This window comes from Nelumbo lutea, chromosome 2 (assembly GCF_056320005.1).
Source record: "Nelumbo lutea isolate HS-2025 chromosome 2, American lotus-T2T, whole genome shotgun sequence".
NCBI classification, from domain to species: Eukaryota; Viridiplantae; Streptophyta; class Magnoliopsida; order Proteales; family Nelumbonaceae; genus Nelumbo; species Nelumbo lutea.
This window is the reverse complement of record NC_142685.1, coordinates 52,827,023-52,842,704: the sequence shown is the minus strand read 5'-3', so window position 1 is coordinate 52,842,704 and position 15,682 is coordinate 52,827,023. Positions and strand designations below refer to the sequence as shown.

At 35.7% G+C, this 15,682-nt stretch overlaps 1 protein-coding gene across 42 annotated transcripts in view; it reads right to left on the bottom strand.

Annotated features, from left to right (window-relative positions):
* Positions 1–9,661: 9,661 nt before the first annotated feature.
* The window catches only part of LOC148870697 (guanylyl cyclase 1), a 33,558-nt gene continuing 27,537 nt past the window's right edge, over positions 9,662–15,682 (bottom strand). For 8 of the 42 annotated variants that reach the window (XM_088968681.1, XM_088968683.1, XM_088968693.1 and 5 more), the window contains exons 8-11: positions 13,529–13,601; positions 13,059–13,144; positions 10,885–10,960; positions 9,662–9,984 (exon numbers count right to left, since the gene is read on the bottom strand). In XM_088968681.1, coding sequence (XP_088824807.1) covers positions 10,929–10,960; positions 13,059–13,144; positions 13,529–13,601 — 191 coding nt within the window. In that variant the 3' untranslated portion in view covers positions 9,662–9,984; positions 10,885–10,928. Of the gene's footprint in view, positions 10,031–10,884; positions 10,961–13,058; positions 13,145–13,528; positions 13,602–15,682 lie in introns of all 42 variants that reach the window. The other 34 variants (XM_088968691.1, XM_088968705.1, XM_088968710.1 and 31 more) reach the window with 9 other exon arrangements.

Genomic DNA, 15,682 nt, shown 5'->3' with positions numbered 1-15,682 from the left:
AAATAAATCAAAATTTACACCAAAACATTTACACTACCATAGTTTTGCATCTATGCAAATTTATTTGTATTGCAACCAAACACAGCTTTAAATTCATCCAAGATGCTAGATGTTATATATGTTCAATCCACTAAAATAACGTATAAATACACTATATATATATATATATATATATATATATGCATTTCAGCCTTGTTCATTTTTCATTACTTGGGTAAATTGTTCCTGATCAAATGTTGCCCGAGTAAATTTGTGGCAATGTTGGATAGCACTTCCACTTACTTGGGTAAAGAGTTTTGCAGTAGATAATTATATTTTACATGGGTGAATAAAATATACAGGGAAAATTCCTGAATAATATCTTGTACTTTGGGCCTAGTGCCACTTTGGTCCATGGACTTTAATACATGACACTTACCTACCTGAACTTTTGAAATGTGCCAATCCAATACTTGTCGTTAACTAACAATTAAGTGGAATTTAAAAAGACACAAATGCCCTTTGAGTGTCATCTAATTATCTTTACCAGCCATCCAAACATTAACAAAAAATGAACAGTCCCAAATCCTTGCCTCTTCTATTCAAGAAAGTTGGGGTCGCATCTCAATGGGCATTCTGGTGACTCAAACTTTCTTGCATGGTTTTCAAAACTGGACTAGACAGGACAGTCGGACCGGAAAAACCGGGAACAGGTCAGGTGATTGGTTTCATTTTCCCCCAAAAACATTGATTTTGGTCAGCAAACCGTTGAACCGGCCGGTTAGCTGTTCGAACGATTTTGACCGTTTTCCAATTTTTTTAATTATTTACACATTAAGGTATAATTAGATATGCATCATATTGGCCAATTGGTGTATAGTGCATTAGTGCCCCCTCTCAATCCCTAAAAATCAAATGAAATGTAGAATATCTCGCAAAAAAGGGGATCAAATCAGCCCCCCACAACGTCTCACATTATATCTCTGCTGTATATTGGGAACATCTCCCGATGATATCTTAGAAATGATGATGTCATCATTGGGAGATGCTCTCAATATAGACAGTGGGGATATACCATGGGACGTTGTTATGGGGGGCTGATTTGAACTCGCAAAAAAGAAAGGATAAGGGCTGCCCGAGCTTCTTACTTTGCGCGTGAATGGGGAATTTATTGGAAGTTCGTAAAGAGAGAGAGAGAAGAAAAAAAAGCACTTTCCGTTTTAATAAACTCCTTCCGATTGATATCATGAGGTTTCAATTGATGGAACAAACCATTAAAAGCTCATGTTATATGTTCCAATGGTCGTAATAGTTCAAATTCTTAGATGTTGGACTTTTTTATGACATAACTTTGAGCTTTTATTATATGCCATGTTCAAATGAATAATTAAACATTGTGCTTAACAAATAGAAACAAGAAATAAAGCTTTCTAATAACTGTTTAAGATTCCCTAAACGACTCCTATTTAACCATTGATTCAACCCCAAATGGATTGCAACAATGCATCATCCTTTGGTAAAATTTGAATCCCAATATCTCATTAGCTACCTTCACCCATCATTTCTGGGTATTTTGGTAGCGTTTTGAATAATCCAGATTACTCTTCAATTAATGGTGAAATAGGTGTTATTCCATGGATATACCTAAACAAATTCTGTATGAAATTCTTTATTTTATCGGTGAAAGGAAGTAGTACTCCATCACCACCAAAAAGGATATGAATGGAAGTAGTTAGAGGCTCATAATATGACACCGGAAAGATTAGAATGGGAGAAGAGGATTCATACAGCCAACCTATGTAGTTGAGACTAGGCTTCAATTGAGTTAAGAATTCCTCATTTTATGACTTATTTGGTCATCCTTAAATTTCCTAAAATTGCACTCATTTTCAATTATGTCATTTCCAGCATTCAAATCTGTATGGTTTAACATCTTCACGAGATAATATTATTCATCATAATGGTAGTAAACTGTAAACATCGAGAATGTATTATTGTCATGCCGCATGCGTGACTTTAGGGCTAGGAAAACCGAAAATGTATCTATATACAACCATCCAAATTCCAATACAGAAAATTTCTTCACTTTGGTCACATCATCAATCTGCCTTTATGCATCTTACCACGTCAACTACCCTCTTGTAGGAATTTTGTTAAAAAGTGTGTGCACCTATTTTGCATCAAGTGGGAGCGCCAATTACTACTCCATTACCTACATGCCCCACAAGCCCACAAGCCCACAAGCCCACAAGCCCAGCCCGGATTATTATTTTGTCCGGGCCAACATAATTTTGGACCGGAGCATAAATTCAACCAGATGGGGCTGTACCTGTATTTCTTATTCTAAGATCGGTCATAAGAACCTTGAGACATAATAAGTCCTTTTTTTTTTCTGATAATTTGTTCGAATCATTTGGGCGATTCCGATCATGGAACATAACTACCCATTACCTGTCCATAACTTTGCTCGATAAGACCCATTCCACGCCCATTTCATGCCCATAACTTTAAACAATTAAAATGTTTTGGCTCATAATGTCGCCATACGGTGTCTTCTAGTTCTAACAAATGTTATGGCTCATTCCAGATTTCCAATCCACTAGAACAGTTGAAACTGTAACAACAGGGGGGGGGGGTTTGAGTCGAATAATACCAGGTTCTAGTTTGGTTCGAGACTGTTCTATAAGGCTTGAGCTCAAGTTCGAACTTGGTTCGAGCCAGAACCTTGAACTTGAGCTCGACTCGAGTAAAAAATGCATAAGCTCAAGCTTGATTTTGAAAAAAAATATATTTTATAAAAATAAAAATTATATATAAGAAATTTTTATATTATATTTACAAAATTAAGAATTATAATAATTAATAATTATATATATATATATATATATATATATATATATATATATATATTGATCCGGCTTGCGAGCCTCACAAACCGAACTCTAATAGACTTGAACTTAGCTTGTTTAATAATCGAGCCATTATGTTGGGCTTAAGCTTGAGTTCCATTGAAATCGAGTCGAACCAAGCGGCTCATTGCCACCCCTACTAAAAACCTAATAAAAATCAAACTTCCGAAAAGAAAAAAAAAAGAAAAAAAAAACATTTTGCTCGACAAGACCCGGAAGCGACAACAAAATGGGGTTGGAATAGGGGCATATAGGACCTGGCCCAACCCGATCGGATGACACCAGCCCTAGCCTAGGGGAAATAGGAGGGCTATTGGCACGATTTGCTCACGTCAAATTAGTATTTCACATCGCATGTAGATTGAAAGCTTCGACTGGGTTGAACTGTTTAGAGACAGAAATTGATCAATGGCACAATATTATGGTGGTGGGCGAAGGTTTCTTTCTCTCTTTGCTTTAGTTGTTGTTGTTGTCACAACACTCACAAGCACTGTTTGTGAATACTCCTGAGTTCGAGTCTTCTGACCGAAGATGCACTTTCTCAAATACACGTTTATCAAATCCAAACGCCAAACGCCAAACGCTTTCGCGCGGTAGTTGCCTAATGGAAGCTGGCAAGCTGCATACTCCGACACAGACACAGTCTATTTTCAAGCGTGCAACTGCCAAAGTTCCAATGAATGCCAATGAATGGCTCACCTTCACCTTCTCTTGACTCTTGTGATCCGCACTAGCTCTGAATTCTGAAACCTAGCCCAATATGGGAAGCCATCGATGAAATCTACCTTCTTTTTTCCTTTGAGCCATAATAACTACGGTTTGTGGGAATTGGTAAGGCATCCAAAGCCTCCCTGCTCAATTATTAAGGTATATGGGCCTATTTTGAGCAAGAGCCATAATAACTACGGTTTGTGGGAATTGGTAAGGCATATTCTCTATTTGTCCTTTTTGTTCGTGTTACTGGGAGGAAGATTAGAGGGACCGACTTCTCAATAGGTAGAAAAATAATTGGAGAAATAAATACCTGGGCAGTGGAGGACTTGAAGAATGTTGGAAGAGAAACGTTTCAATAGGTTCTCTGTCTTCTCTGTTCATTGAATAGAGGACATGAACCAGTTGTTTTCTCTCTTTGAGCTTTTGGGTGTGGGTTGAAGGTAAAATTTCATAGACTTTTAGGGTGGTCTACAGTTAAAAGATAAATGCTTTTTCATTTTTTATTTAAAAAAGGAAAAAAGAGGAATGGGAGTGTTAACCCAGCTCTCGTTACTTTTACACTTCTCCCCAAAAAAGCAACATGGAAGAATAGCCTGCTTTGTAACCATAGTTTTTAAAACCGAACCGATCAAGGGTCCGGTTACCGGTTTGAACGGTTCGACCGTTCGATATGAATGGCCGGCCCGTTCTGATAAAAAAGATAAAAAAATTGAAAAAACTAAAAAACGATCAAAATCATTAGAACAATTAATCGGCTGATTCAATGGTTTACTGACCAAAATTAACAGTTTTAGAGAAAAAAAATGGTTTTGGGAAAAAACGGAACCGATCAGATGACCGGTTCCCAGTTTTTCTGATTCAACCGTCTGATCCGATCCGGTTTTGAAAACCATGATTATAACAACAAACTGTAGCACATCCGAACACAGTTTGGCAATCCATGTAATGTCGTTCTCTATAAATTATAAATGCCCGTCCAGAGTTTCATTTTGCATTTAACTTAAAGAATGGTCAGAGAGAGAGAGAGAGAGATATGACGATGTCGGAGTTCGATTTAAGATGAGACGAGAGAGGAAATCAGAATCGTAACTCTGATCTTTGGAACGTGAAAAGCAGCAGCACTATATTTATAGGCAGGATGCAATGGAGGTTAATTTTTTTTTTTTTTTTTTTTGATAAAAACATGTCTGTGCTACACAAGTACGCTCCCACAGGTCTTTCCTACAAATAGAAAGTAAGGTTCAGTTTGGAAAGAATAGGAATGTAAATAAATAAATAAACAAAATATAAAGTTTTAATTTTACACTACATATTTGCATTGGCATTTGTATTCCTTCCAAATTCATCCAAAGTCAATTTTAGTAGTAAGTCACATGGGATATTATTCAAATTCAAATTTAGATGAACAGAGCAGACCCTATGCTCAAAATCAAATGGGCTTTATTTGTAATCCAATCTGCCACTTTAATTATTTGCAATGTAGGTTAATTCGTCGATGATGCCGGGTCCGATCAAGATCATCATGAGCAGAATCATAACCCTCGACCTCGAGCGATGTCGTCTATGGGAGAAGTGAGAACTCGGTGGTTGACCTAAGCAATCTACGCCTTTGGTGAATGGTGACCCCAACATTGCAGCCGCCGTAAATCAAACACTACAGACAACCTCCATTTGCGTGCGTCAAATGTGTTAATCAAACACAGCCGTTGGATTGTCTGATATGACCACATCAATTTATTTCTGGTAATTAAAATAGACATACCCTGATAATATAGACAGGATAGGAGGTCAATCCCTTCTAAATTAAAAAAAAAAAATATATATATATATATAATATATATATATATATATATATATATATATATCTTGAATCTTGGAAAATGATTACATTAATAGAAGAGGGGTCTTCCATGTGATGTGAAGGAAGAGCTATGTGGAATGACTTGTATAACACTTAACAACAAGGAAATTTCTATAGCAGATAAATTGATGAAACCTTTACCTTTGGCGGATAGAAACAGTTCAGAAAAGAAGGTCCAACTCCACCACAAATACACAACAGGATTAAGGTATGGTCTTTTGCTTTGGGAAGTGGGTATTAGCTGTTTATACCGAACATCAAAATAAGTGGAGAATTAGGATAGCCTTTCACTCGTACGTCTCCTCATTCCGGTTTAGGCCATATTTGAGTGTTTGAAAATAAGTGTTTATTAGGGCCGGGGCCATAATATTGGTGTTTGAGAAATAAGTCCAAATTAAGTATTTATTTAAAAAAAAAAGAGCTTATTTTTTTAAGCCAAAATTTTAACTTTTTTAAGTGCTTATATAATAAGCACTTATTCAATCTTTTTTTTCTTCTAAAATTATCCTTAGTTGAATTTTATAAAAGTACTTTTGTAAAAGTGCTTTCGTAAAAGTATTTTTGGGAAAATACTTCTATAAAAGTGCTTTCACAAAATTACTTTGGTAGAGGTTCTTTTAGTAAAGTGTTTTCATAAAACTACTCTTGTAAAAGTGCTTTCGTAAGACTAATAAAAGTGTTTTCATAAAGTTGAAAGAAAATGAAGGACAAGATAGTCACAAATGCTTATTTAAGTGCTTATCGGAGAAAAAGACTACCAAACCCCCCAATATTAAATAAGTGCTTATTCTTTAAAATAAGAACTTGAATAAATTGGGTACCAAATGCAAATAAGTGCCTATTTGAATAATCACTTATGTTTAACATAAGCACTCCCTAACATGGCCTAAATAAGGAAGCAAGCACATGACTAAATCCTGATGCTTCTAATTAGTCCCTCCTCATTTCTCTTCATTGGCAATCGGATACACACCATCTATATCTATAGATTAAAATGGAATTTTCCAAGTTGGTATTTTTCTGCTTTCTGAATTTTTCTCAAAGGCACATAATTTTTTTGGTTTCTTTTGATTTTTTTTTTTAAATTGAACAAAATAGCTCAAGTGGCTAATCAATTTTAAGACTTTTAAACTCTACTCATTAATTCACACATTAACTCTCTCTCCTCTTTCTCATTAACTCATTAATTATGACTTTAACTCTCTCATTGAATAACTTAAGCCAATAATTTTCTCTCATGTCATTTATTCCATGGAATTGACTAAATTCGTCAAATTTATCTATATCTATATCTATTCCAAATTAAGTATAAGTTTATGTACATTAGATATAAACCTTTTTACCTTTTTCCAAGAAGAACAAAGAAAATTATTCTTTGAAAGTTGTTTAGCAAAACAAATTAGTGGAGGGTAAAGTTGAAACTTTAAATCGCCTTATCAATGATAAATGTATTTTGGTAACTTCAATGTCTTTGTTATTGAAAAGTCAAGGGAAATGAGTTATTTGCACTTTTTTTTTTTTTGAAAACTATAGGGAGGCTTTTGTTAGGGTCAAAATAGAAAAGTGGTGTATAGTATTATTATAGAGACGGGATCTGCTCCTCACACTTGGGCGCTTCACATGCACATCCATCGTGCATTGGGAACATATCCTGTGAATAATAACTTAAAAGTACGGAAGATGTTCCCAATACATGGTAGGATGTACATGTGAGGAGCAGATCCAGTCTCATTGTTATAAAAGGAGTTTTTTTAAAAGAAATTTACCTAAAAATAATACAAAAGTAATAATAAACCATTAAAATTAAAAAACTAATGAAAAAGTTAACACTAAGATACAAAAAGTAATATAAATTTATCTAGAACATAGGAAATTGGCCACTTTGCCTGATTAAGTGCAACTTAGATTGTGATAAGATAAATTAAACATAATACAAAAAATAATAATTGAATTGGATTTAGATGAGTATCACTTAATTGAAAATGTCATAGAACTCTGTCTCCAATTTTATTTAAAAATAAAACCTATACATCACATGGGTCCTCACTAGTTATTAATTAATTTAAACTCAGAAAATGGAAGGGTATCGACCTCCACACACATATCATGTGTGTGATTGATGATATGAACACATATCATGTGCTGGGCTGTAGAGATAGTTTTGGATTTTGTTGGGAAGGGAATGAATGGCTGCGAATAAGTTGTATTATTAAGTAAAAACATGGATTGGATGATGGGATCTAATAAATTTTTATGTATGTGAAGGTGTTGCCACCGACATGTCGCATTGATTTACGGGAAAATAGGTGTTTGTCGGAGGTTATCTTCTCAATCTCACCACAATTAATTCCAGCAAAATACATACTTACTCTATAGTCTACTATTGATAATTCACACACAGAAGACAGAGTTATAGTTTAATTTGCTGTTAGAATTTAGGACCTGGGAAGGAGATGTTTCCAAACTTTGACAATCTGCCACCAACTGCCACTGCCATAAACCAATCACCCATCTTCCTAAAATATTAATATGGTAATAAGAATTAATAACAGAAAATGACTTTCCATAGTGAAATACTGAAATTCACTTGGCCAAGTAGAATAGTAGATGCAGGCTAGTGCTTTGTTTTTTTTCCTTCTAAATAATGAAGAGAAATTAAACTATTTTATTTTTTAAAATGGTTGGTCTACATCCAAATGGCCCCATCTAAAATGGTTGCCATGAAACAAAATCATTGCGAACACACATTCTCTCTCTTCCAATAAGCAATTCATTCTCAATTTATTCTATTTTTTATTTACTCTATCTATGAGCCAACATTCTGTATTGCTCCAGGGTCCAGACAGGATTTAAATTGATCCTAGGTATGTGGTATGGAACTTAAACTCGATTCTTGCAATGCACCATTTAACTTGGTTTATGGTCCGTAAGAATGCTAATAAATAAAAAAATTGCCGGAACTCTTGTCTTTGTCCTGTAGTTTTGTCTTTTCATGGGTTCTTTCATAGTGAATAACAGAAAAGTTGTATTGTCAGTAGACCTGTTCATGGGCCAGGTCAGGCCGGGCTTTCACTTGTCAGTAATAAAAATATATTAGGCCCAAGCCTAAGCCCAGCCCGACCAATGGGCCTATAATTTGGGCCCGAGCCCGGCCCTGGTAAAAAACCCAAAACCCAAGCCGGAGCCTGAAGCCCGACCTAATTGAAAAAAAAAATCCCCTATTCAAATTAGAATTAAAAATTTAGATAGTATTTTTTTTTCTATTTAAATGAACAATGGGCCTATAAGATGGTACTTTTCCCTTTCTTTTATATTTTAAAACACAATTTTATAATCTTAAATAAAAAAATTATTCAAATGAACATAATCACATAACTAATTTTAAGTTTAATATTAGGTTGGGCCGAGCTATTTTGACAAAACCCAAGCCCAGCTCGAATTTATTGCGGGCCAGGCTTTTTAGCCCAAATTTAAACCCACGGGCCTATAAACATGTTCAAGCCCGTCTGGGGGTTGGGCCGGCTCATCAGGCCACCCGGCCCATGAACAGGTCTAATTGTCAGTAACCAACTGATTAATATCTACCAACACTCCTTTATTTTCTATTATCAAATACCTCAACTCAAAAACTCCATTTGGGCGCATCATTTTTTCAATTGAAAATATAGAATTAGCAAATACGAAAAATCTTGGTTCAATCATGTTCATTCAGGTTGAACGACGCTGAACGACATAAAATCCTAATAAGACCATTGTTGAAGTGCGGTTGTTCAAAAGCAACAATTTTTTGATATATTTCGGAAGATTTATGTTTCATCCAGTGGTATCTTAGTTGGTAACAGGGGTGGAGGAAATTTTCAGCAGGGGCCAAAATCTAAAGTGGATTAGAGAAGGGGTAATAAAATATAAATAGGGCCATAAGGGGAGCCTTGGCATCATTGCTGCTACTTGAGATGCTGTTAGGCTGTGCCACCTAGGCATTTTGAGTTCTAATAGCAATATTCTGTTTGCTTGAGACTGTTGAGGGATATCAGCTACCCATTTGAAGAAACAGTCCAATGACCTGGATACACACCATGAGTACACATAAATCCTACCTCCAAAATAAAGGTTCTTTTTTTGGTTGTATATTTATAAAACCATGAGGTCTGTGTCTTAGATAATTTATGTGTAATAATGAGTCAATCATCAAAGAACATTTATTTTTAAATTTGACCATTGGATGAGATTATATAGTAGTGTATCTGATATCAGAGTGGAATAACAGGCTTACCATTTGCAAAACATCAAATTGAAATAAGCACAAGATACTCTCCCAATTCACCAGAGAGAGAGAGATTTGGCTGAATCCTTGACTATTGAGAAACGAATGCTACTTTGTTTTTATTTTAACATACAAATGACGCACAAAGTCAGAATTCACAGATGATACAATCAATCTGAATGGAGAGACATGCATCTTGAATAAATATTGGAACACACGGAGAGTTACAGCAAAAGATTGTCTTTGTCCAATGAGATCTGCATTTGACAGTCCACAAGGAAACCTTGACAGTTAAAGCTGCCCCTAAAGAAATTTCATCAAAACTAAATGAACAAATCATTGAAGACCAAAGTGATATCAAATGTCATATCTATTCCTTGATTTTATAAAACATCCCACCGAGTAAATTGGTTTGTGAAAGTAAGAAGAAAATGATGGGCAAATCATATTCCTTCTTCTTGACAATTACGAAAATGCTTTGATGCAATGCAAAAACAAGGTAAACATTATTGAAACTAATGTTGTCAGACTCAGACCAGATAAAAACGGGAAACAGTTTGTGGGCAAGAGATCCGAGCTCGCTGGCACTCCAGATCTCCTACCCACAAATTTCCTACATCCAAGACACTACCGTTGTGTATTAGGAACCTCTCTCCCCATGAATGACAAGGGATATATTCCCACTGCATGCCCGTAGTGTCCAGTGGGTATGGATGTGAAAACAGTTCATGGGTAAGAGATTCGAGCTCTTCACTGGGTGAAAACCATGGTTTTCAAAACTAGACCGGACCAGACGGTCAGACTGGAAAAACGGGAACCGATTCCGTTTTTCCCAAAAACGAGATTTTCTCTCAAAACCGTTGATTTTGGTCAGCAAACCGCTGAACTGGGCGGTTAACCATTCGAACGGTTTTGACCATTTTTATTTATTTTTTAATTTTTTGTCATAACAGGCCAAGCAGTCGATTCAAATGATCGGACTGTTCGATCCAATAACCGGATCCTGACCGATTCGGTCTCCAGGTCAGTTTTAAAAACCATGGTGAAAACCGTCATTTTAACTGGAATATAGAAAGGTCACTGGGTCATCGTCACCAGTTCAACCGTCCAGTCTGGCCAAGCCTGGCAACATTGATGGAAACAAACTGAGAGATTACCAAGAGAAGATCCTCATCGGTACCAAATGATTTGCGGGCTTCTTCTAGGAATCCCGTGGAAACCTTGTCACATTTCCTGCAAAAGCTTTGGAAATTAATAAAAAGCAATTTAAGTTAATAACTGATAATCAATAAATACATTTATATGGGTTCTGATGATGATGATCCCCTAATAAATTGTGAGTTCAAGTTCTCTAAAGAAAGAATTTATTAAGTAAAGGTCTATCTACTTTTTTCAGCACTTCTGATCTCTATGCTTAATGGTCTATCATCCTCTTTTTTCCATCCTACCAAAAAAAAAAAAAAAAACAAAACCTAATGGATGAAATAATTGGTGTGACAGATCCGACGGTGGGTCATGATTACTTGGGATGTCTGTTAGATGGAGTGCAACAAAATATGATGGCATGGCTTCTTCCCGTCTCATTTTTTTCCTATTCCTGTCAAGTCTTGACCTTTTGATTCTGTTTGGTTGTCAATAAAAGATAAGAAAATGAAAGACGACAAGAAATAGAAAAGAAAAGAAGAGGAAATTTTTATTTTTCTTAAACTTCTATTTGGTTAGCAAGAAAGTTAAGAGAAAAAAAAATTAAAATGGGTCCCACCTACTCATCTTGAACATTCAGCTAACTTTGTAAGGAAAAATAACCATCATTTAAAATAAAACTTTGGAATTAAAAAAAAATCTTATCGTATGCCGTAGCACCTTTCATAGGCTAAATGCTTGGCAAGATGGTGTACATGAGGTTGTATGTCTGTGTACAAAATTCTGCAAATGAGCAGCCCATCTCAAAAATTAGGTAGGTAAAAAGCTGTCACCGTACATAAAGGTCCTTTCTACCCCAGCTCTAGCTGACTGAACCACCATGTTGACTTCTTTTTGAAGTCCATTGGATATCATCTGTAATGGAAGCTAAGAGTTTCCTGGCTTTGTTTAGGAAGTGGGACACCATGGGCCCCTTACCACACCTTGGCTCATCTAGCGACATTTGCTTTTGAATTGCCTTCCACTAAAAAAGATGCAATATTTGCCCGGCTAGCTATCTGAGAAACTATAGGGAGGGCAATAACTTCAGCAATTTGGAGTCTGCAATCCCCACTTATGCGTGGCAATCTTGGATTTCCTTGTGATCTCCTAATTGTATTACCATGTTACACGGGGACGGGAGCCCACACAAATGGAAAAGCAGGGGAAGGCTGAAAAATCTCCAGGAGGTTATTTCTTATGTCATCAGAAGAAATGCCTTGAAGTTACTCGGAGGCAAGAATTCATGAACAAACAAGTGAAAATACATGCCCCCCAATAACCAAATTCCTGTTTTAAAAGTTTGTTGTGAAAATTTTACAAATAAGGGAGAAGAAAAAGAAAGTGCTGATGAAAATCTCTTTTAAATAAAATCATCTAAAACATTAGATACCTAATCTTCTATACGTGAATTGAGTCCTTCCAAAATTTGAAATAAGGATATAACTAAACGTATTCAGTTAGGGTAATCATACTAAGAGTGATAATTATAAGCATTGATCAGTATTTGTACCTGAAAATAAAAATTAAGGCTCTTCTTGGCACATTTCATGTTAACATTGATCACAGAATATCATTAGGTTGAATGAATAAAACTTGTCCATGTTCTGAAACAATATTTATTCAAGATAAATGTCTATTTTCTGTGGGACTGATGCCACTGTCACTCTGACATAAATGCTGTTATCTATAGATTCATAAAACAAATATTCAAATGCACAATGATTTACAGATTAACACGAGTATTCAAAATGACAACAGGAATTATTTCCCAAAGTTTCCAATTTGTCAATATGCAGAGGTTGTACCATGAGAGAGTTTTTGGTCTAAGAGATGGATGAATACCATAAGCATTATAAAACCAAAAGTATAGATGTTATGAAAGTAATTGTATACAAGGAAAACATGCAAGTTGTGTTTCTGTAGGTTCACATTGATATTGGGAGATCCATCACTGCTAAAGAGGGTTAAAAGAACTCCATTGACCAAAACTTTTTCTTTTTTAAATGTTTAATATAGGGTTACTAATTAGTATTTGAAATTGACTACTTCATTGTACCAAAAATGCATGGAGGTTGCCAATTCATCAGAAATAAAGAACTCTCCAGGAAAAAGAAGAAAAATAAATAAATAACTCTCTACAGATCACCTGGCAGACAATGGCATAACCAAAACCTGGCAGGCAGTAATCCATTCATATAGTAAAGATTCTTCCTGTCAAACCTGTAACAACAGCTATCAACTGTCCCAGGTAAAATGACAGGGAACACACTGAAAAGTGAAAGAAGTTGAGAAGGATGAAAGAAATGAAAAATGGATACAGTTTCTTAGCTTTTTCCAGCAGACATGATGTCAGAAAACAACATGAGGGCTTTCCACTGACAATTCATGATGCAAAAATCACATAACTTCAAGCGCATTTTTAAGCAGTGTAGTAATAACCATCATTTATGGAAAGCCATTACTAAAATATACATAAAAATTAATGGTCTCATGAAGTTGAAGCACCACGAGTATGCATAAAAAGAAATCTTTGCATCACATTGAACATATCATCAATCCAATCAATCATGAAAGATGGTGGCATCTAATACTGAGGAAACTAAAAGGAAATGGTACCTGGAGCTGGCTGGATCCCTTATTTCAAACTCATCTCTCTCTGCATCATAGCCACATACCACAATATAGTGACCTGCAATGTGAAAAACAGAAAGTTAATATCTAGAATTTATATAGTACCTTAAGCATAAAAATAAAACTTAACTCTAGATAAATTTTATATGGAACTCTAATCATAAAATTACAAAGTAGAAACTTATATTCTATATGGTCCCTGTAAGAATGAAATATAGAATTTATATGGTGCGGAACATAGAATTAAAGGTAAGGAACTAGAGATAAATTTTAACTTTGTCAATTTTCCCTTCTTGTAGATCTTCAGACAATTTCGCAAGTTACTTTAGATACAAGGAAGCATTCCTTAGATGCTGCATATTCCTTTGTCTTCAGATGCAACTTTAAGAGGAAAACTTCAGAATGGCATTACTGCATTCCTCACCCACTAAAGCAATTAGGTTAACTACCTTAACATCCCCCACCTTCCAAACTCGGTGAATGATCATCTACAGAAGTCACTTCAGATTTCAACAAGATTTCTTATAATTTTCATTTCACTTTTATGATGCTTTACCTTTTTATTTTTTATTTTTGTTGGAGACGAAATGGTTAGTTAGGATTAGGAAGGTAGCTTGCCCATGAAACTAATATGGTTCTTCAACTTTATCAAAATATTTCCTTTAAAACAGAAAGTTAAGCCTAAGGGAATTTCCTCCACATCATCTCTAAAATTATTTGCTCTTACCCTGTTACTTCAATGACTCCAATCAACTCTACCACTTGAGTTTGTGAAGAGATACTGCTGCACACTCATCAAATCCTCTCCAAGTTGACTAATTCTCATTAACGTGTAAATGGAATGCTTAAACAAGAAAGCTGGACCATTTATGTCTTGCCCAAGTGAAACAATTTCTTGGGAAGACCAAAGCTATAACAAGTGGAGACCCCATAAAAAGTTGTATTCCTTCAGTTACATTTCAAGAATTCCACGGTACTATTACAAGATCTTTTTAATTGCCATGAGAACCCCACATCAATGCAGAAAGAGAAAAGTCCTACAGGAATGAATGTGGAGGGAAGAGGAGGGAAAATTAAGGATTTGAATTTTGAGGAGTTCAGGACATCATCATCATCATCCAATCCTTATCTCAACTATAAGGGGTCAACTACATGAATCTTGTTTCACCAGTTTGTTTTGTTTAATGCCATATCCATTTTTAAATTATTGGCACTTAAATTATTTCTTACTACTACTCCTGTCCTATTTGGTCTACCCCTTGCCCTTCTAGCCCTTTCAACTTGTAATAAATGACTTCTTCCAGGTGCTGTTGATGGTCTTCTATGCACATGACAAAACCATCTTAGCCTACTTTCTCTCATTTTATCAACTATTTGAGCTACTCCTAAGTTTCTACAAATGACTTCATTTCTGATAATCTGATCCTATCCTTTCTAGCTTTTCCACTCACTCATCTCAGATATACATTTTGGCCACACTCATTTTCTGTACATGTTTTTTCTTGACTGTCCAACACTCTGCTTCATACAAAATAGGTTGCCTTACAACTGTTTTATAGAATTTTCTTTTTGCACCTATCACATAAAAGTCCAGATGCACCCATCCATTTTGCCCATTCTGCTCTAATTCTATGGGTGACATCCTCCTCCTCAATCTCTCCCTTGTCATGATTATCAAACCAAGGTAATAAAAAAGGTCACATTGAGTTATCCCTTGCTCTCCAATCCTAAGTATACCCTGCTTTGCACTTCCATTGTTATTAAATTTACGTCATATATCTTGTTTTAATCCTTCTTACTTTTGTTTCTAGGGGTTTTTATTGATTCCCCCACCTCATAAATTTTTATTGGTTTGTATGGTTGGGAAAAGTGACAAGTGCAGGAATCAATCAAAATACAAGGGGTAGTATCGTATCATAGCTGAGTAGGGGTGCAAGCCGGGTGGGCTGGGCTAGGTTTTAGCTCAACCCAGGCCCAACCCTAAGAAGTGGGCCTAAAGGCTAAAGCTTGAACCCGGCCTGAGTTCGGAGATCAAGCCTAAACTATCCAATCCAAGCCCATCCTGCACTAAAATTTTATGCACTCGGGTTGGGCTGGGGCCTGGTCTGGGCTCAAGTTGGTCAATCAGCTCACTAAAAA